The following is a 22039-nucleotide window of genomic DNA, read 5'->3' as shown; positions in this document are numbered from 1 at the left end:
GATCTATTTATTTCTTGTCTCCTAATATGAAAGCTCTAAGAGATGAGGACTTTTTCAAGTTTTGTTTGCTGCCTTATCCCCACTGCCCAAAACAGTGAATGGAATATAGCATTTTCCAGTAATTATTTCAGTGAGTGGATGAACAAGGGAATGAGAGAATGAATAAGACTGTTTGCTAATGGATGAAAGATCCAGAGAAGCTTGGGAGTGCCACCAGCAGAGGTGTCTGACCCACACCCCACCTCCCCACAAAGGGCACATGTGGAGAGAGTGAGCCAGGGAGTCAGGGCTGGATCAGGGGCCCCTGCAGTGCCGGGGAGTTCCCAGGGTGTGTGACTCTGCCTTCCCTGGCAGTTTATTTTATGCTCATCCTCCACGACTGCATCTGACACATGCTGGGCAAACCATATAAACTCCCCTTCATCCTCACCACAACCTGGTGAGGTGGGTATGAAGTCCCCATTGTACAGATGGGGACACTGAGGCAGAGAGAGGTGAGGCAACTTGCCCTAGGCCGCATGACTGATGAGTGGAGTCTGCCTGACTGCAAAGCTGGGGCTGCCTCCTCAGTGGTCATTATTCCCCTCTCTCCAAGAGTAGCAGCGGACATCAGGAGGGAATTTGTCCTCAACCTCCAAATATTCTCATCAAGATGGTTTCGAAGACAGCAAGGCTTTCTATAACCAGACTGAGTGAGCACAGTTCCCAGAGAGACAATGTTATTTTTCTGGAACTGAGGAATTTGCTATGGTTTCAGACAAGCCTAGCCTGGCCCACTATGGCTGTGCTGTAGGTCTACTCTTCTCTGATGGCCTGGGGCTGGGAAATGGGTGTGTAGGTCCCTTTCCTGGACACCCTCAGCTCCTCCTCCCACTTGCAGAATCCAGCAGGATTCAGTCCTGTCACCCCCACCAGCTTCTGTCATACCTCATCCAACCTCTAGGAGCCTGTTCCTCTTTCCAGGAGATTGCATATGCATATACCTTCCCACTTTACTTCCCAGGATTGTTTTGAGGATGACAGATGTGCAGTGATGGACTTTGGAAACCATAAAATATTTCAATGATATTAAGAGTCATGCCACTGTTACTACTAAATAAGTAAACTTTATCCTCAGCCCCACAGAGGAGTTGAAAATGGAACCAAGGCAATCTCTCCAGCCTGAGGATTCACCCCTCCCTTTCCTTCTTTGAGGGCCAGAAGGTAGTTAATGCACAGCACAGGTTTCCCAGGGCCACAGTCAGACAGACCAAACTGTTCTGAAAGTGCACACAAATTGTAACGTGGGTCTCCAAGTTGTCAAAGAAAGCAGCAAAGCAGTTAGAACCAGCAAAGCAAAGGACTTTCTAAGCAGTGACACTATGAGAATGCCTAACAGATGATACACCAATCTCTCTGGGGCCCAGTAAAAACAGAGGTTATTTGGGTAAAAAAAAAAAAAAAAGAAAGAAAGAAAGAAAAGAAAAGAAACCCAAACGCACTGTGAGCTTCTCACAACTGCTGAGAAGGCAGCGCCTAGCAATTGCCTGCCCCTCCAGCTGTTTCAGGGGCATGCGGATCACAGATCCAGGCCAAGTTGATGTAGAGACTGAGAGCCATTTAGAAACCTTATGGTGACCTTTTTCCTTTCCAGAAGTAAGAGCCCCAGGAAATAAATGCCTGGGGCTTTCTTTCTGTCCAGGAACAAGGAGGCCACAGAGGTCTGTTCCTTGGGTCTGACCAAGATTGTCCTTGCCTCCCCTCTCTCAGAGCCTGGGATCCCCCCGGCCCACTTCTTGCCATCAGTAACCTTGGTGACAGTGGTGCCTTGAGAAGCACGGGGGCCAGATGGGAAGGCCACTCACGCATCCAAGACGATGTAGAGGTCGAAGACACCATCGCAGTCATACAACTTGTTTGCTTTGCTCCTGTGATGACTGGTGCCCCTGTGGAAGCTTCTCCAGTCTGGGCTGAGGTAGCGGTGAATGGTTCTCCAGCCAAGGTCAAGGTGGTGGAAATTTCTCCAGTTCGGGATGCTATGCTGGAAGCTCCCTGCACTCAGCAGTGGAGGGGGCAGCAACAGCAACAGGAAGAGCCCAGGGCTGGGCATCCAGGGCCCGCCACTCTCCATTTACCTGGCTGTACCTACAGTCCCATTGGACCCTGGCCACTCCAGGCCACCTCAGGCCACAGCCTCCACCCCTCCAGCTCTCCAACGATGGGGCACTGTGAGCCTCCCCTTGTACCTGCCCTGAGGGCGGAAGAGGCAAAGGTGGCTGGCCTTGGGGGATGGCCCACTACCTGCTCGGCCTGCCCCCACCCCCAAGAAGGCAGAATTCCCTGTGATGTCCCTTATGATGGACAGGAAGGTTGGCATGGTGACTTTGTGACCTGCAGCTCTGCTCAGTGTCCTGCCTGTTGACAATCCCAGGGGGGAGTCAGGGGCTTTTGTATGCACAAAAGAAGAGTGATATATGCTAAAAGTCATTTGTAATAAGTCTAAAATAGATCTTTCAATATGTATAATGAAAATACAAAAATTACAAATGGTAAAATGCATTGTGTTGGTGATTTTTGTAGTTCTTGTTGTTTGAGTGATATTTTAAATAATGGAATATCTTAAATAAATGATATTTGGAATTGATGAAATCTGGTATACTTCTCCCTAGAGCCTATTAGGTTTTCCTTGCTTCACATCCTTCATGACACTTGCTATTGTCATATTTTTATATATTTTTCTATTGATTCAACGTCTGTTTTGGTCTTAATTTGCATTCCCCTCATTACTGATGGGATTGGTCTTCTATTCAACACATTTCAGGTCATTCATTTTCTCTCCTTTGTGAAATGCCTGTTTCTGCCTGTATCCATTCTCCAATTCAGTTGTTTTTCTTTCATATTGATTCCTTAGCATTCCTTGTATATTTAGATATTAATCTTTAATCAATTGTTGCAAAGATCTTCTTCAGTGTGTGGCTCTTTTTTCACTCTATTTAATGCCTTTTAATAAAACAGAAGTTCTTAATTTTTTTATTGAAGTATAGTTGATTTACAGTGTTGTGTCAGTTTCAGGTGTACAGCAAAGTGATTCAGGAATACATATATTTACATATACGTATTTACATATGTATTGTATTTACATATATGTATTCCTGAATACATATATATATATATATGTTCTTGTATTCTATGTATATATATGTATTCTTTTACAAGTTCTTAATTTTAATGACAAATGTTGAATTTGTCACTTTTAAGTGAAACTGTTAAGATTTGCACTGTTCGTATCTTATTTAAGAAATCCTTCCCTGTTAAGCTGAAACAGATTTTATCTTAAAAGTTTTAAAGATTTAAAACTTAAAAGTTTTAAAGTTTTAAAAGATTTAAAGATTTTACCTTAAAAGTTTTAAAGATTTCACACTGACGTCTTGAATCCATCTGGAATTAATTTATAAGTCTGATTCTTGCCAGGGATCTGATTTTATGTTTCCCATATTTAGAGCAAATTGTCCCAGCATCATTTGCTGTCTATTCCATTTTTTCCTTCATTATTTTTATGTCACCTCTGATGTGTTTCAAATTCCATATAGTTGTGGGCCTGGTTCTGTGCTCTCCGTTCCACTGTCTTTATCCGTCTATTGGTTTATATTGAAAGTGTCAAAACCGCACTGTCTAAATTATTGTGTGAACGATTGTATTACTGTTCCTCACTGTCCCTTCCTCTTGCAGAGGAGGACGGCTTCCCTGCCACATTCATGGCAGGCTTGGACTTGACTCCACCAAGGAAACGTTAATAGAAGTAACATGTGCCACTTCTGGACAGAATCTTTAAGAACCCAGGTGTGACTCAGGTGAATCCAACAGCCTGGTAGCTGAGTAACTGTGACGTGCTGCTCCCTCTTGGGAACCTGGGATGGACATGTATATGTGGGACAGTGAGATATATGAGTGGGAAATAAAGTTTGTGCTTTTCAGCTGATTAGATTTGGTGGGTTTTGTTACAGAAGATAACCCAGTAGCACCTGATACACACGGTGTTCAGTTACCTAACCTAACATTTGCAGAGTGCTACAGCAAGCCTTGATAGTACAGGGTAAATCACCCACCTAATTTTTCTTAGGGTAATTGTTGGCCATTTGCTCATTCATGCAAATTTTAGAATCAACTCTTCAAGTCTCCACCAAAACCCTCTTGATATTTGTTTATGATATCAACATATATACAGATACATTTGGAGGGATTTGAATCTGCAATCAGGGCTCCTCGTATCAGTGAACATGGCATTGTCTTCATTTATTTAGGTCTTTTTCAATGCTTTTCATTTATATCTCCCTATGAAGATCTTCACTTCTTTTGTAAGTGCCTTCTCTAAATACCTTATATTTTTGCTGCTAGTGTAAATGGCATTTTAAAATAGAGTTTTAAACTGTTTATTGGTATTGTGAAGAAATGTATTTATTGGTTGATATATTCACTCAACTTGCTAAGCTCTCTTATTCTAAAAATTTAACTGTAAAATCCATTGGGTCAGTATAAAAAAAAACAAAAAACACTGTCTTGATTACTTCTTCAACAAGTAGAGCTATGATGGAGGCATTCTTGATTTTAAAGAGAATGCCTCTAACACATCACTATTAAGAATGATATTTATTGAAAGCTTTTGGTAGAAATCCTTTATCAGATAAGGGTATTTCACTAATATTCTTGGTGTGCTAGATATCATGAACAAGTCCTGAATTTTATCTAAAAGTTTCTGTATATTTTGTGAGAAGTATATATTTTTCTCCAGTAATCTATTAATATGGCTAATTAAATTAATGCATCTGAAACAATATTAACATATTGTAAATAGACCCAAATTGGCCATGATATTTTTTAAACACTGCTGGATTGAATTTAGTATTAGTTTAGGGTTTTTTTTGCCTATACTCAGGAGACAGGTTGGCCTGTAATTTCCTACTTTTGTGCTGCTCTTATCTGGATTTGATATTACGTAAGACTAGCCTCCAGAAATGCACTTGGGAGTGTTTTATGTTGTTTTTGGGATGACTTTGAATGTGATCACAATAGTCTGCTTCTTGAATATTTGGAATGATATCTCCTATATCTGCTGTTTTCTTTGTGTAAAGTCTTTAAACTACTGATACAATTTATTTAATATTTACTGAATGCTATGGACTGAATTGTGCCCTTCCTCCCAAATTCATATATTGAGCCCTAATCCTTAATGTAACTGCACTTGGAGGTCAGGCCTTTCAGGAGATGATTAAGGTTAAGTGAGGTCATAAGTGTTGGGCCCTAATCCTATAGGTCTAGTGTCCTCATAAGAAAAGGAAGAGACGCCAGTGCTGTCCTTCACACAGTCACAGTGAAAAGGCAGTGGGGGACACAGAAGGAAGGTGGCCACCTGAAATCCAGGAAGAGAGGTCTCATCAGAAACCAACCCTGCTGACACCTTGATCTTGGACTTCCAGTCATGGTTTCTTGAAACTGTCTCCTTTCATCTGGGTTCAGTTTCCTTCCTTCTGAAATACATTCTTTAGTGGTTCCTTTACCAAGGTTGTGAGGGTGTTCAACTTAGGCTTTGTACCTCCGAAAATATCTCTGTTTTGTGTTCGCTCTTGAATAACAGTTCAGTTAGATACAGGATTCCAAGTGGACAGATTATTTTCAAGGTTTGTCCTAGACATTCTATAATTTCACTAAGGCTGAGTGAGCTGCACATTTGGGATTTGATCTCTCATGTCCATATTCATTAATGGGTTCTCTTCACAGAAGAAAATTTTTGTTTTGGGGACCGTTACTCAGAGCTTTAATGTCTGTTCTGAATCTCACTTTGCCCACCTCAGACTCATCATAATTTTGTTCCTTTACAATCTTATCTGTGTAATATATGCTCCCAACCCTTTGGGAAGAGCACAGAGCTTTGTCTCCTTATGTCTCCACACCTTCTCCTCTCAGGGGCATCCAGAACAGTCACTGAGTGACGGAAGGAAGGAAGGAACGGGGACTCAGGGCTCCCTCTCAGTCCCTCAAGGATTCTCTCCTCCCCTATCTAGCCTGCTCTGCCCCTCTTCTGGGCTCAAACAATGTGACTCTTACACCTGGCTGCCACTGCAACAATTCTGGTTACCTGAGACCCCACTCCTATCTCCTCTCACCCTCACTACAGGGAAATGTCCTAGGTAGTCCAAGACCTGGCATGAATGTAGTCACTTAGAAGGCATTCCCTCCTGTCCCCACCCTTTAGGCCCTGACCTGTCCCACCCTCCATGGGTAGTTAAGTTCTCTGACACCTCTGCATTCTGTGAAGTCACAGAACTCACCATTATTTGGCACAATGCTGCCATTTCAGAACTGAGGAGGCTCAGGAAAGGCTGAGAGGCCGACGATCAGCTCCAGTGAAGTCTGGAAGTTTCTCAGTGCGCCACAAAGATGGAGCTTGCGTGGCCGCTCAGCCTGGAGGCGGAAGGAGAGTCCAACGCGCTTATGGGGTCTCTGGGCAGCACGGAGGATCCGCAGTCGCAGGACACGGAATACCTGCACTGACAACCAGGCTGTTGCCCGGGTCCCCGCGACCCAAGAGGGTAGAAGTCGCGGCGCACAGGGCGAGTGAGCAGCGGCAAGTGCAGCCTCCGCCGTGGCCCGAGGGCCACCTCCAAAGGCAGGTCCGCGCCAGGGCACCCTCCTCGGTCCCGCGCCTGGGAGGCGCGGGGCTAGGCCTGAACCAGCGGGGACGGCGGGCCGGGGTTTGCAGAGCTGGACTCGCGGGAGGGCCGGGCCCAGCCGAGTGGGCGCGGAGCCGGCGTGCACCCCGGCGTCCAGATCTGCTGCGGGCGGTGCCCGGGAAGCGGGTCTCCTAGGCGCCCCTTTCTGCGGGTTCAGCCCACTCACAGGCCCCTCCCCCAAGGCCCGCGGGCCCCTAGGAACGGGGCGGTGCCCGAGGCCACGCCCCAGAGGCGGGGGCAGCCCGGGAAGGCGGGGTCTGGCCGGCCCCCCAGGGCTCGCGCGCCAAGTTCCGACCCGCGTGTCACTGCCCCGACCTGGAGGCGGCCGGGGCTGCCAGCGCGTCCCCAGCGCCCAGCGCCGCGCGAGAGCCGAGGTGAGACACGCTGTCCTGCCCCCCGGGACGGACCCGCGAGTGGGCGTGGGGGTCGGGAGTCATCTCATTTCTACTAGCTTTTCCCCAGGGCAGGTTCTCAGTCCTGCCCTTGACTGCCCGGTTCTTCTCTTCCCTCTGTCACCAGCTTTCTCCATCGCTCCTTTTTTTTTTTCTCCCGTGCTACTCCTGTCCCTGCCCTCTGCCTCTGTCTTTTGTCTCATTGCCTCTTCTGTATTTTTCTCTCATCTGTCTCACTTTTTCCTATCCATCTTTTTATTACTTGCGTCCCCTGTCCTTCCCTTTCTCTCTTTTTTCTTCTTCTCTCCCTCTCTCTCTCCTCCCCGCTTCTTCCCTTTTTCCTTCCCCCCATCAAGAATTCCACCTTGGATTTTTGTTTTTTCTGCTAGGTCAACTTTTTTGGGCTGCAGTTCTTTTAATTCATCCATCCACCCATTCACCCACCCTGTGCCGCTCCATTATTCTCAGCCAGGGCTTGTACTGGGCACGAGGGTAATAACGATGCATTTGCCCCAGGTCCTTTCTCCAACAGATTATATCCAAGGATCTGGGCATGTAACCTGTTTAGTGCCTGTTGTGGGAAAAATACATGAAGGATCAAGTTGTAAATCTCTGAGTTTTCAGGGTGAGCTGAAAGAAGTACTTGGCTTTAGAGACAAGGCATTGAATGAATCCTTTTCTTGGCCTTTTGCCTTTAGTTACAGACACAGACAGCACCAGGAAGCTAAATCTTGCAGGATCATTTAGGGAACATGGGGGCCCACACCATCCTTCTGTGGAGGCAGTGCAAGGCTAGGTTGGTGGGGAGAGTGAGGGTGGGACTCAGAGAGCAATTGTGGGAAGACAATAGGGCAGGGCTTTGCATGTGAAACATTTGGGTGAGAGTTGAAATAAGAAATTAACTATAAATTTCTAAAGTATATACTTGTCAATGCTGGTGGTGTGCAAAAATTAGGTTCCATAATTACTGTTAACTGATTCAGACTTTTTATAACAATTATTGTGGTATTGGAAATTAATGTTTTTGTGTACACAGTGAAAATGTTTCATCATCATATCAAAGATTGTCTTAGATACATACTAAGTGAAGAAATATAGAAAAACAAATCTGGTTCATTTGTGAGAAATAAAGTAGAAAGTATTAAATAGCAAAGCAATTTTCTGCTTCTTAAAAATATAATCTTATCAGAGAGACATGATTTCATTATTTGATGATATTCTTATGTCATGTATAGCTGTATGTTCAAACACGCACATACACATACATAATATATATATTAAGTTGGAAAAAGAAAACTTGTTTGGTTTTAAAGCTGCAAATTACTGCCCAAAACTTGAAGCTTTTTGTTCTTATAATTAATTTAACCTGTCCTTTGAGTTTGTTATGATTTTTAGTGATAATTCAGCTTATTTAACTTTTTGGTTGATATGCAAAAGGAAATTTGTCAATAGATAAATCACACAGAATTGAACAAAAATTAAAAATGATGGAAGAGGATTTCAGTGTGTTTATTGAAAGAAATTTTTTTCCACTTTGTATCAAAGAACGTTGGACACATTCATAGGTATAAGCATGGCACTTTGATTTAGGAGACTGTTCTCTGGATTGAAGAGTTAAATTGTCTTTCACATCATTTAACCACTGACTTCCCATGTATTAGAATTTTGGGAGGGGAGGGGGAGAGCACGCTTTTCCAATGATTTAGAACCATCATGCCTGCTTTGCTTAGCAGATATCTTTTTCAAAAAATAGGAGATGACAACTTTTTTTAAAAACAGATGATCACATCTTTTTTTTTTTTTTTTTTTTTGATTCAAGGCTATGTCTTGAGCTGCAGTGCTTTTAGATTTTTTTTTCCTTCTTCAATAGGCTGCATCTCTTCTTTCTAGCTAATGATGCTATTGTAGAGTCTGGCTGAGTAGTCTGTTGTACAAACCATGGCCTTTTCCTCTGAAGGCTGCCACAGGAATTGGTCCATGTGGCCAAGTTGTGTTAGGGCCACAGCTGACCTCACAGTGGGCCTGGGAGCTGGCTACATCCTGAGAATCCTGCATTTGGTTTTCCTTGGACATAGCAGGCATTGCTGCTAGAGGGATGTGGGCATAGATGAACATGGAGCCTTCGAGGGCCGGCTGGGAAGTCCTCTTTCCCACCTCATGGCACCACCAGCCAGCCTCCAGGAAGGCCTGGACAACTCCTCAATTTTTCATTTTCTCAGGGTTCTAGGGCTAGGAGGATGTCTAGAAAACATGTGTGTTTTCCTTTTCGGGAAGACGCAGCACCTCACAATCCACATGCAGAAGAGGTAGATGGATGATTATCCTTAGAAATCTTCCAAAAAGGTGTGAGAAGCATCTCCAGAGTCTGGGGAAACCAAAGAATTGGGGCGCAGGAGATTTTTTTCTGTTCTCATTTGTTTTAGCTGAAGAGGAAGGCAGCGCAGGAAGGCACTGTTGGTGTAGATGGTGTCACTAAATAAGACCTAGTTTCTGAGCTGCAGCTTGGGACAGCTGGAGGCTGACCAGCTGACTTGGGGTGGTAAGTATCTGCAGACATCTCAGTAACATGCTGTCGTTCAGTTGTTTGCAAAGAGTTCTTCTGTAAATGGAGGGGAAAGGAGGTAACTGCCCAGGCCATTTGGCCACTTGTTAAACACTCCTGTGCGCTGGTCCCTGGAGGGGCATGAATGGAGGGTAGGCAACCCTGAGGCTGTCTCTAACCTTCAGAACTAGTGCGATAATAAATTGATGCTACCTAACATTTATTGAGCCAGCTCTTTAGCACTCTAGACACGTTAATCCATTTAATCTTCACAACCACCTGATGAAGTGGGCACCAAGGTGATCCATGATGAGAAAACAGAGGCAGGGAGAAGATCAGCACGTTGCCCAAGGTCATGTGATTGGTAAGAGCAGAGTTATATTTGATCCAGGCATTCTGACCCTAGAACCCACACACTTAACCTCTATGTGGATGTGAAGCTGAAAGGTTCCTGGGACGGCCTGGTTAGAACATGAACAAAAAGGTAGAATGTGGCCAGAGCTTCACAGATGAATGAATGATTCCTATTATCTAGGAATAGATAATAAACAGAGAAACAAGTGCTTTTATGCTATAGGGTGGGTGAGGTGTCATTTCTCAGAGAACTTCATGTTTTGGTCAGCAGAGTCATGGTTGGTGGCCCAGGAGGACTGAACCCCGAGGAATAAGTATCCCCATTGATAGGGAATATTGGACATGGTCAGACACCCTGTTGGCTTGGGGAGCTCAGTTTTAGAAGGTTGCCAAGATCATCTAAAGGCTGGGAAAAGGTTCAGAGCCTGGAATTGAAATCAGGTTCTTTCAATAGGAAGACCATGGGTGGTACTGAAGGATGTCTGTGTGACTCAGAGGGTTGTCTTGCTGAGCTCAGACTGAAAGAACCAAGGAAGACAAGAAGAGTCCCTTCTCAGGACACACACAATAGAGCGACAAGGATGAGTAAATAGTGTCAGGGGGTGAGAGCCCAGAATGAACTGAGGCTATTGAAGGGAGTGGAGGACAGCAAAGTTCTTTTAATACTGGATGGGAGCAAAAGAACAAGGGCTGCATAGATCCACTTGCTACCAGAACCGCTGGTGTCTGTGGAGGGAGAAAGAGGAGGGAGCAGCTCTGCTTTGCCCAGCGATTGTCTGGACAGAGAACCAGCCTCCAGTTGCAAAGGGCGTTGGTAGGTCCATGTAGGAAAGGGGGACAGAGGCAGCCCTGAGCAGCTGTGCATGTGGTCTCCTGACCCAGAACTCACTGTCCAGGGCCAGGAGTGACCCAGAGATGACCTCACACATCTGCAGAGGTCACTTGAGAGGAGTTGAGGACCATGGCAGAGGTGCATGTAGCCTGGAGCTGGATGAGGCTCAAAGTCTGATGTTGACCCTGGGAAAGAGCCTGCAATCTCTCGACAAGAGGAGGCGAGCATTAGGAGCTGGCAGGGCTCCCCAGGAACAAGCCACGGCAGACTCACATCGTTTTCCATTTGAAAGACTTCCATCTGGTGATGGTCGCAGATGGAGTGGACTGAGGTTAGATGGGGCCCCAGATGGAGTTTGGTAGGACATTCTTTGCATTGCCTGAGTGATCTTACCCAACAGTGCTGGTGCATGTGAGAGTGGTGATCCTCAGGGAGGGTGGGCAGCATGCTAAGGTCCCCTGTCAGTTCAGTACCTTGGTCTCCTCCTTTTCTTCCTCCTCCTCCTTGTTCTTGTTATCATTATTAAGATTTGGATGATAGCATTGACAGAAGCGATTTTGGGTGGATTCAGCAGTTGGCCAGATCTGCAATAAGCTGGAGCAGCACAGAGTTTAGCAATATGGCACTTGCAGGTTGGACATGAACACATTTGGGTTGAGACCTGCAAATTACCTCACGTGGTTATTGTGAAAACTCCATGAAATAAGGTGTGTTAAGCTCTTGGCATCTCTGGCATGTAGACACCTACATAGTCAATAAATGGTGACTTGCATACTTATATCATGAAGCATCCTGTTAGCAAACATTCCATCCTGAAGTAAGACCACATGTTCCAAATTTTACCGCTGAGAAGGTTGTCCCATCTGTGGCTCAGGGCACTCTGGACGGTTCTGTCAATGGGGTCTACATGGCTGTGGTTGGACAAGGTTGCCTAAGCTGTGAGGGTAGTGCAGCAGGGCTGTGTGCAGAGGGATGCAGGGGTGCAGCTGGACCAGGGTCAGCAGGGCAGCCTCCTGCCCAGCCGTGGGATACATCAGGTGGTTCTAAACTGTCATCTGGAGAACAGTGAGAGACAGAGAGCGAGAGAGCGAGAGAAAGGGGGAGTTTGTGTGACGGTGTATGTGCATTTGAGTGTGTGATAGTATGTGTATGTGTTTGAGTGTATGTGAATGTATGTGACTGTATGTATGTGAGTGTATGTGTATATGAGTGTGTGTATATGAGATTGTGAGTGTGTATGTGTTGTGAAAGTGTGTGTGTATGTGAGGGTATGAGTGTCCCTGGGTGTGTGTGTGTCTTTGTGAGCTCACGGAAGCTCAGCATCAGGGCTTCAAGCAGACCAGTTATTCTTTGACAAAGGGGGAGAAGTGGCTTCATCCCAGTTGGAGTCATACACTGTTAGATCTGGAAAGGACTGTGGAGATAATTAAGCCCAATCCTAGGTGATGGGAATTCGAGGCTGAGAGAGGTGGGAAGGACATCTCAGGGTCAGCTGGTGGAGTGATGTGACTGCCTCTTCCTCTTCAAGGAACATTGGTGGGCACTAATCTCTGATGTCAGTGGCATCCCCTTTGAGGACTCAGTTTGGAAAGGATGTTAGGAGAGGCTCAGCTCTCCCTGGTGGCTGGTCTTGTAAGTCCTTTCAGGTTGACAAAGCTCGAGACCAGGCTCACACAGGAATGGGCTGAAAGGTAGGGCTGGCATGTGTTTCCTCAAGAGCTCAGAGGTTAGACAAAGAATTTGACTTTTTGATGGGGTAAAAGCTTGGGAGAAGTCGGAGAGAAGGCAGGAAAAGGAGACCTAAACCCTCAACATGCCCTCATTTGGTGTTTGGGTCACATGGTTGACTTGGTGTTCACCTCTGGGGGCTCTGGGAGGGCGACATGGCCAGTGAAACCAAAGCAGGCTTGGGGACACACACTTGGGTTTCAATCCCAGCTGCGCCTCATCCTTGCAGGCGACATGGGGAAGGATGCTTAGTATTGCAGGACATGGGTCCTCCTCATCTGTGAAAGAGGGTGATGACTCTCCAGGTGTGTTGAAGATGGAAGGAGGTGACATATGCAAAACATGTGTCACAGACTCCTGTTGCCAAGATAGTGAGAAGGAGGGCAGGCACCTGTGCTTCCTTTTACAGGTGGGGCAGGAGGCAGGGCAAGAGGAAGGCGCTAAGTTGAACTCAAGTGATGTTCCTGTGAGGAAGGAGCGGAGCTGTCCCCTCCTCACGGTCCTCCTGGGCTCAGGAGACATATTTGTTAATGATGAAAAGTCAGAACACTCAGCTGAGGGTGGTCCAGCAAACCTCTCACAAGCTGAGGGGGTGCTTGAAGATGGGTTTGCAAGCCTCAAGAACTTGCTGGTGGAGCAGATCAGGGAAGGGCAGGGATGAATGTCTCCCTAGCAGGGCTGATGGCTCCCTTTCCTCCTGGGTACCACCCTCACTTATGGCCATTGTGTGTCTCCCCTGATGCCATGAGCACCTCAGGGGCAAAGCCGAGGCTGGTTCCCCAGGTGATGCCCAGCAGGTTGGCACAGCTGGCACATTTGACAGTAGATGGGTGAGCAGAGGAGAAGCAAGTGGATGAATGTGTGAAGAACAGTTGTGGTCACTTCAGGAGAGTGGAGAGGGAGACCCACACTTGGTGCAGGGGCAGGGCCTGGTGGAGAGGTGGCTGCCCCCAGGTGTGGGAGCAGGGACCAGGAACAGCTCCAGACCCAACCCACCATGTCTGGATGTTACTGTCCAGCTTTTACCCTCTGGTCACCTGTGCTGCAGCAGCTCCCGTCTCCAAGTGCTTGTAGTGTCTTGGCATTTCTGATGATTTGGGAGAAAAATTAGCATACTGAGCAGCAAGGAACAAAAACTGCTTTAAATCAGGGTGCAAACATATTAGAGTTTTCAACCAAGTCAGACTGACTGGTAGAAGCCTTGTGTCACTGTTAGAAGATAGCAGCTGCTGTCTGGAGGTTGACAGATAGGGGCAGTACTGAGCCTGGCCTCTGGGTGGGAGCATTGTGCGCTGTGGTCCTTCCCCCCATGGAGTCCTGGAGGTGAAAGCATTGTGCTCTGAGTCAGGGTGAGTTGCTGCATCTGTAGTAGTCAGGGTTCTTTGGATGCAAAGGACAAAAACTGTCTCTTGCCAAGTTAGCCAAGAAGATTAATTAGAAGGGCTGCTTGTCTAACATCACACAGCTGAGGACTGGCAGAGCCTGGGCTCACATGGACACTTGTCTGCCCCAAGTTCATGCTCCTCTCAGCACTTGCCCTGAGACGCCGAGGTCCCAGGTGAGAGAAGGCTTTCTTTAAGTTCCTACAACCTGCGTGCTCCTGTACGTCCCTGAGTGGAGAGCGCACTTCTCACTGCCTTCTGCTTCCTCTCTCTGCAGAGCCCTGTGGTCCGAGTGTGCCGACCCAAGCACCAGGGGAGCCCTTCCGTCTCACGGCCCCCCCCCGGGCCCAGAAGCCTCGGAGACTGACAGCTGTTGGAGAATCCACCTTGCTCAGCTGGCCCAGGCCCTGCGGTCCCCATGGCTGCCGGGAAGGGAGGTCTGCGGAGCCCTTCAGCTGAAAACAGATGGCGGCTTAGTGAACCCGAGCAGGGTTGGGGCCGCAAGCCAGTGCTGCTGGAGAAAACAAACTGCCTGGGCTCTGAGGCTGCCCCGGGCAGCGGTGGCCGGGATGAGGCCTGTGCCGAGATGGCGCTGTCAGCAGCCCCGGGCAAGCTCAGGCTGGGAAAGCTGATGCCCCGGAAGGCTTGCTGGGAACAGAGGCAGAGCGCCTTCATGGAGGTGCCTCGGCTCAAGAAGAGGTTTGGGGGCAGGCAGGCCCAGGAGAGGGTGCACAGTGGCTCTGCAGGCCAGCCTGGCCCCCAGCAGCTGGCCCTGGACATCCCCAGGGACCCAGCTAGCATCACCTGCTTCTCAGTGTGGCCCAGTGGAGCCCGCAGGGAGCAGAGAAGTGCCTTCAGCAAGCCCACCAGGAGTCCAGCAGGGAGACCGGGGCCAGCCTCCGTCTTCCAGGCAGGCGGACCTATAGACGCTCTGGGGGAGCTGCTGGGACTCATCAACACAGTAGATGTCACTTGCTGGGGTCGACTTTCCAACTCCAAGCTTTTGGTGGGTGATTTCTGGAACCTGCAAATGGTGCCACCAAATGCTCCTCTCTGCGGCACTTTCCTGGGTGACCCCATGCTGTGGCTCAAGCATGCCACGGCCCAGATACCCACACCTCCGTCGTGCTCCTCCACTGCCTCTTGGGCCCTGCTGCCCCCCACGCTCACCTCCCTGGGCCTGTCCACCCAGAACTGGTGCGCCAAATGCAACCTCTCCTTCTGCCTGACCTCCGACCTGGTCTTCCACATGCGGTCCCACCACAAAAAGGAGCACGTGGGGCCCGACCTGCATTCTAAGAGGCTGAGAGAAGAGGCCCTCACGTGCGCCGTTTGCCACGAGTACTTCCGCGAGCGCCACCATCTCTCCCGGCACATGACTTCTCACAGTTAACAGGTGGTTTGGAACAAGGGCGTCCAGCGCTCAGTCGTGAGACTGAGATGGCTCACGGGGCCTTCCTCCGAAAAGACTGGTCACAGTTGTCCGCAGGGCTGTCTCCTTGGGCATTTGAGGATGAACAGCTCAGTCATAATTGGAAAAAGTCAACCCGCCCCCAGGATGTGCTTTAAAGGAAGTAAAGTCGTGAAATGATGCGCTTTGCTAATGGCAGGGTGTGGTGACGAATAGGCATCAAGTGTTTCTGACATTTTCAAGAGTGAGGGCTCTGCTCCCGTCACTGTAACTCTTGCTCCATGTGGAAGCAAGTCTGGCACCCAGCGTGGGCTTTGGAGGCAGACAGACCTGGATTGGGATCTTGGCCCTTTCACATACTGGCCCTGAGCCTGGGCAAATTGCTCTAACTATCTGAGTCCCGGCGTTCTTCTCTGCAAAATGGAGATGGTGACACCTGTGTCTGAGGGGTGTTGTCAGGATTGTATGGGAAGACGTGTGGGAAATGGCCAGCATGTGCCCGGCAGTGTCATCACAGAGTAAACAGTACTGTTAGCATGATCCAGATTAGTCAACTATCGTTAAGTGACAAAATTTTGGTGGCAAACAATGCAGAGCCCCTGTTTCTCAGTCATGGGCCTGTGGGTTGGCTGGGGTTGAGCTGGGCTTGGCTGATCTTGGCTCCAAGGTTGCTTTTTCTCTCAGGACTGTTGGGCTACCCAGTCGCGCTTCTCTCATGGTTACGCCAAGAGCACAGTAGGACAAGTCCAAATACCCAAGCACAACTCAAGCCTCTGCTTGGCTCGCTTCCACTAAAGTCCCCTTGGCCAATACAAGTAGATGGCCAAGCCCAAAGTTAAGGGGTGAGGTGTGCATATGGCCAACGGGGAAGTCATGAGTGAGTGTATAATCCTACAGGGGCCGGCGGAATTGGGACCAATAATTCAACCAACACCTGGTCGCTGGTTCTTCACATTCTGAATACGTGAAAATGGGAAAATGAAACAACGCATACATGCACACATACACGCACACACACCCCTTAACTCTCAGGAGGTGAGCATGCACAAAACCTTAAGGCTTGAGACATTGTGAAGACTGGGAGAGTTCTGGGTTCCGTTTATTTGATGCATGTTGAGTTTCAGTACCTACGCTGTTTATCTACATTTGTCCTTATTCCTAACAATGCAAACCTCAGGTCATAAACTCTGCTGTAACACAAGCCAGTCTGTGTGAAAGCCCTTTGTTGGAATTTCTTTCAAGTCACTGCAGTTCTTTTGAGTGGTTTCCACCTCACTTTCAAGATTTGTTCATTTGACCTGCAGTTTCCAACCCCTCCACTGGGGCCTCGGTCACAGAGCTCAGGCTTGCGGGTGGGAAGGAGCTGGTGGGGGTCTCAGCCAGCAGCGAGCCAGCCATCCAAACACCCGCAGACTCCGCCTCCCCTCTCCATCTCCACGGCAGGCTCCCACCTTGCCCGAGGCAGCTGCATGTCCCCCCTGGCCCAGCCCACACCTGCCCCTCTCTCTCCCACTCCCCCCACCTCCCACCCATTCTCCACAGCCAGCGGTATATTCGTTCATTTCTTGGCCTCCCTGGGCACCCGTGCTGTGCCAGATTGTGTGCCAGGCCCTGCTGGGGGCACAGTGAGTTCGACCCACTGTGTGAGTCGAACATAGTCCTTGTTCAGGGTGTGAGATAATTAGGGTACAGTGCGACAGATGCAGAACAGAGGCCTGTGCCGGGGGGCTGGGCACGTCGGGGGGCATGCCCAAGTCAGACCTGTGGGTAGGGGACGAGGGTACCCCTGGAGGCCTCCTGAGGGCTGGGGATGTGAGCTGAGCCTCAGAGTCCAGCAGGAGCTGGTGATTCAGACAGGGAGGGCAGTGCTGGGGGGAAGGTGGTCCTGAGCTGTAGTGTCTGAGGCTGCTCCAAGGCCCAGGTGGGGCAGACTTAGTGGGGAGGTGGGCCTCTGAGATGGAGACATAGGAAGGCATCGAAGGAAAGGAGTTCGGACCAGGGCCCTGGAGGGTCAGCTCCAAGAAACCCTTCCAGGGGGCCTCTGGCTGCAGCAGGAAAAGTGGGCTGGAGGAGAGGAGATGGACCCCCTGAGCCTTTTCCTCTGCATCTGGAAGGAAGCAGCAGTGCTCCCCAGAGGCACCAAGGAAGGACCCCCATTTCTACAAGGAGGCTTGGAGGCCCCACCCTCCCTGAAGGAGGTGAGGAGCCCTGCTGGCCGGGTCCCTTTGGGAGCTGCGTGGGGCTACAATTTGCCCACCAGGAGGCTGTGCCCAGAAGGGGGCTGAAGCTTTGGGGAGCCTCCCTCTCCTGCCGTCCCCAGGAGAGGGCACCTCATGGGGTTGGGATCTGAGACTCCACACCGTGCACTGATGTACGTTATGCCATTTAATCCACATGACATGCCCAGGAGGTAGATACTTTTTTAAATTAATTAATTAATTAATTTTAAATTTTTGGCTGTGTTGGGTCTTCATTGCTGTGCGTGGGCTTTCTCTAGTTGCGGTGAGTGGGGGCTACCCTTTGTTGCGGTGTGCGGGCTTCTCATTGTGGTGGCTTCTCTTGTTGCGGAGGACGGGCTCTAGGTGCACATGGGCTTCAGTAGTTGTGGCATGTGGGCTCAGTAGTTGCGGCACGTGGGCTCTAGAGCGCAGGCTCAGTAGTTGTGGCACACGGGCTTAGTTGCTCTGCGGCATGTGGGATCTTCCCAGACCAGGGCTTGAACCCCTGTGCCCTGCATTGGCAGGCAGACTCCCAACCACTGCGGCACCAGAGAAGTCCCACAGGAGGTAGATACTTAATTCCCATTTTACTACAGAAGAAACTGAACTCCAAGAGGTCAGCTGACTTTCCTAAGACCATGGGTTCTGGAGAAGCAGTACAAGAGTAAGACCCCAGGACTGCCCACTTGTGCTCACATCCTTCCCAGCCTGCCATGCGTCTGCTCAGCCCAGCCAGGTTGTGTGGCATTGTGGATGATGAAAAAACTGGGACTTAAGACAGGCATTGACTCCCTGTCTACAGTTTCAACTTGCACCCTTCCTCCCCTCCCCAACATTTTCTGTTGCCCTTCTCTTGAGCACTTTTCACTGTTTTGCTTACTCTTTTTACTGATTTGTCTTGTTTCTTGTATTTCCCATCACTAGAATGTAAGTTCCATAAGGGATTTTTGCTGTTTTGTTCGCTGCTGTATCCCCAGCAGCTAGAGCAATGTAGGCAAATAGCAGGCATTCGACAGACCTTTGTGGGAAGAATGAACGAGATGCCTGGTTCTGGCCTCATTCCTGACAAACCAGCTTCACACAAGGGTTTCGACATCTGTTCAAATGGATGCACAGCTGTTCTCCTCTGACTTGTTGGATTGCTCTATAATTTCTTTGAAATCAGTTTGACAGGCATAAGTGCACTATACTAAAACAATAGAAATTTAGAATTGAAAGGGATTCTACCTTTCTAGCCCATCCCCTGACTTTATAGCAGTGAGCATTGAGGTCCACGGTGAGCTGACGGGCAAAGCGATGCAGAGCAAGAGGTGGTGAGGTCAAGGCTAGGACCCCTGAGATGTCTACACTGGTGTGTCTTCCCTGGCCCACCCACACTCCTCTGGGAACCTCGGCTATGGCTGCAAACAGAATGATTACTAATAGTGACCGTGTCATTCATAAGCAAGAGAGACATTTTGAAAAAAAATTAAAGTTAATTAATTTTATGAAGAAGCACAAGAAAACATCTCCCAAGTCAACTTTTTAAGGTGGAGTTCATTTTGGTAAAAATTGATGTAGATGCAAGTTGCTTTGTAGCCATTCAAATCGACAGACGCCAAGATGACTCATGGAGGTGATGACTTAAAGTTTATTAATGTGGCAGTTCCTACTTGTCACCAGGCTGCCTTCCCAAAGTCCCCATGGCAGTTGAAGCCTGTCTCGTCCCTTTTCTCTCCTACCCTCCTGTATCGACTGGAGATCAGTCACTTTTAATCATGACTTTGCCCACGCTCTCTCTGCCACCTTCCATCCCAGTTAAGAGTTGGCAGATGATGTTGCCACAGAACATCACATCAGCAGGTATGAATTTTACTTGACAATTCTGGCGTAAGGATCACCACATTCCTTAAATTCTCTATATCTAATTTAATCTGTTCTCTACCGTAATCCTATTCTGGTAGGACAGGCAGTCTGTCTTTTTAAAATCCCCCCCCCCCATCTCTCCAGTTTACAGAACATTCCCCAGCACCTCCCACCTAAGAATACCCTCTCTTGGCATCAAGCAGCATCCCCATGCTGTGTTGGTGTCTTTGCCTCTATCCTCCAACGTGCTCTGGATCTTCTCCCAGGATCTCAGCCCTGGTGGTTTTCTGGCAATACCATCATTAGGCAGGTAACACAGGAGCCACTGAGCCAATAAACAGAAAGTCTTGGCTTGCTTTTTGGACAATGGAAGAGAAAATACCTATAGTGGCTGGAAAAATAGCAAATTATATCTCAATATGTGACCTCCCAAACAGCAGCCATTCCATTAAGATTTCTAAAAGTCCCCCAAATGTGCTAATGAGGCTAAAATGAGACATTCTGAATTCAGATCCATTTTAGTTCTCAATTTTAACCAAGATTTGCTTTTCTTTCTGCTTTTATCTGGAAGAGAAGTAAAACCTTAACAAGGCCAGAGTCCTAGGTCCATATCTACTTCCGGCCAATTCCTGAATCTTAGACCACAGATCCTACTCAAAAAACTATATAATTATGTTGATGAAAGTATGTGTAGCCCACTGGGCTTGGGGGGTGTGGAGGGAAGAGGAGGCGAGGGTCGTCCTGACACCGGGAGCTCATGTGTCCTAGGTGAAGGATCCTTAGTGCCAGGCCAAGTGCAGCTCTCAAGAGAGGCCAGAAATCAGGACCGTATGTGGAACTGCCTCTAAAAAACTGATGGCCAAAATGGCATGGACTTAAGGAAGCACGTTAGTGGTGGTGGCGTGGGGAGGGGCAGGATCACCAGCTGGAGACCCCTAACTCTGTTATGCTCCCAGCCTTTGAACCAGCTGGGTGGTGGGCCTGGCCCTGCTAACCTCACAGTACTGCCCTGTTCCTCTAGGCACAGGGAGAGACCCTATAGAGGGGTGAAAGTCAGCAGGCGTTGTCCTAAGGTAAACCTCCCAGCCTTTCTTTCCTTGGGAGGTGCTGCCGCCCCCTGGTGGCAGCATGCCTCCCCTGCAGGCCACTTCTCTTCAGAGAAGGGGTTTTACATGCCCTGCCTATATGTATAATTTTGTTTATGTTTTTGTAGTAGAAGTCATGTGTGAGGTTCAAACATCATATAGTAAGATATGAAATCCATAGAATAAAACTTTTATTTTAAAAACAAATTATTCTCCAATGTGTTTTGATTTGTGCCGTGTCCTAGAAAAGAAGAATTTTTGGAAAGCGATTTTGAATGGGCGTTGGGGAGACAGTGCCTTCTGGAAGGAGGGTAGCTGTTCTTGTTCTTTAAATGTAACTTTTTCTTCCCCAGTCATCTTATGTTTTCCTGGAGCAGGAGACAGGAAGCCAGTAGCCTCTGATACCCTTGCTAGTCTAAGCTGCTTGGATTAGGAGGCTATTTTCACTGCCAGCCACCCTGATCTGCAAGGTAGCAAGGAGGTCCTTAGGCAGCTAATCCTATAGAAACCAGGAAGTGTGAGATGAGCGCTCTCCACTGGAGACCTTGGAGGCAGGTTTCTTTGCCCACAGCTGTGATTCGGGCTGTATCCTTTTTCTTTCCAAGTTGTATCCTTTCGTTGCATTAAAGCTGTGTGGGTGGCCATGACCCTCACTGACACACAAACGGGGCCGTCTGCTTTGTGTTGGGCTGTTTGGCAGATGGAAGCACACAGGAAGCAGGAGGGTGAGTGAGATGGGAGAAGAGCTGGGGTCCTACCCTCTGGTGCTCCAGCATGGCCTGAGAGCTGGGTCAAGTCTCCAGCAAGGATCCTGATGGTGAAAGTCCAGCCTGTCTGTGGCTGGGGATACCTTGGGAAAGGGGGTGGCGGCCTGGTCCAGCCCCTCTCACAGCACATCAGTGGGGTCCTCAAGCAGGGGGACATGGGAGACAGTTGCATGGCAGAGCAGTGGCCCTGGCTACAGGCCGGAACACAGAAATGGGGCAGGAGGCTGTGGTGGGGATTTAGGTTCCGAGTCAGGACCTCAAGACAAGGCAGAGGGGATGGACGGTGCAGTGCATTGTAAGAAAGCAAAGTCTGTGGCTGGTTGAAGCGGAAAAGGATATCTTGAGAAGAGCCAGGGCTGCACCCAGTGTTGGGTGGGCAAGCAGGGGGCCCAGGCTGAATAGTAGGCAGAAGCAAGGAGCTACTCAGCAGGACCTCAGCTGTGGTCAGGCAGGGGAACCACCTCTGGAAGGTGCTGCTTCTGCCCCTGATAAGTGGGGGCATGGCCATGCTGCCCTGCACACTGGACATCTGGCCACTGCTGCTACCAAGCTTCCCTGGGTCACTTGCTCCAAAAAAAAAAAAAAAAGTCCGGCACACAGGCCTCTGGTTGGCCCAGGCAGGACCACATGTCCATATCCCACAGCCAGGGAGCTGGAAAAGTGAGCGTCCAGGACATCTGATTTCATGGGGAATGGTTAGAGCTGACATTGGCCAAGCACTAGATTAATCATTCAATCTACACAGCCCCAAAGGTGCTATTATCTCGTCCATCAC

The 22039-nt window shown here is 48.6% G+C and overlaps 2 protein-coding genes across 7 annotated transcripts in view; one reads left to right on the top strand and one right to left on the bottom strand.

Annotated features, from left to right (window-relative positions):
* Positions 1 to 6858, bottom strand: part of LOC103003954 (anthrax toxin receptor-like) — a 40153-nt gene extending 33295 nt beyond the window's left edge. For 4 of the 6 annotated variants that reach the window (XM_057531540.1, XM_057531539.1, XM_057531542.1 and 1 more), the window contains exon 1: positions 6306 to 6858. The gene's annotated coding sequence lies outside the window, so the exon portion shown is untranslated. Of the gene's footprint in view, positions 1 to 1844; positions 2032 to 6305 lie in introns of all 6 variants that reach the window. The other 2 variants (XM_057531541.1, XM_057531543.1) reach the window with 1 other exon arrangement.
* Positions 6859 to 7030: 172 nt separating this feature from the next.
* Positions 7031 to 16491, top strand: ZNF488 (zinc finger protein 488). The gene is made up of 2 exons (XM_007178743.2): positions 7031 to 7081; positions 14215 to 16491. Exon 2 carries the CDS (start codon positions 14356 to 14358, stop codon positions 15328 to 15330), a length of 975 nt encoding a protein of 324 aa, XP_007178805.1. The 5' UTR covers positions 7031 to 7081; positions 14215 to 14355; the 3' UTR covers positions 15331 to 16491.
* Positions 16492 to 22039: the final 5548 nt, after the last annotated feature.

The sequence above is a fragment of the Balaenoptera acutorostrata genome, chromosome 16, assembly GCF_949987535.1.
Source record: "Balaenoptera acutorostrata chromosome 16, mBalAcu1.1, whole genome shotgun sequence".
Taxonomy (NCBI): Eukaryota; Metazoa; Chordata; class Mammalia; order Artiodactyla; family Balaenopteridae; genus Balaenoptera; species Balaenoptera acutorostrata.
The sequence above is the reverse complement of the archived record's forward strand: the minus strand, read 5'-3'. Positions and strand labels throughout refer to the sequence as shown.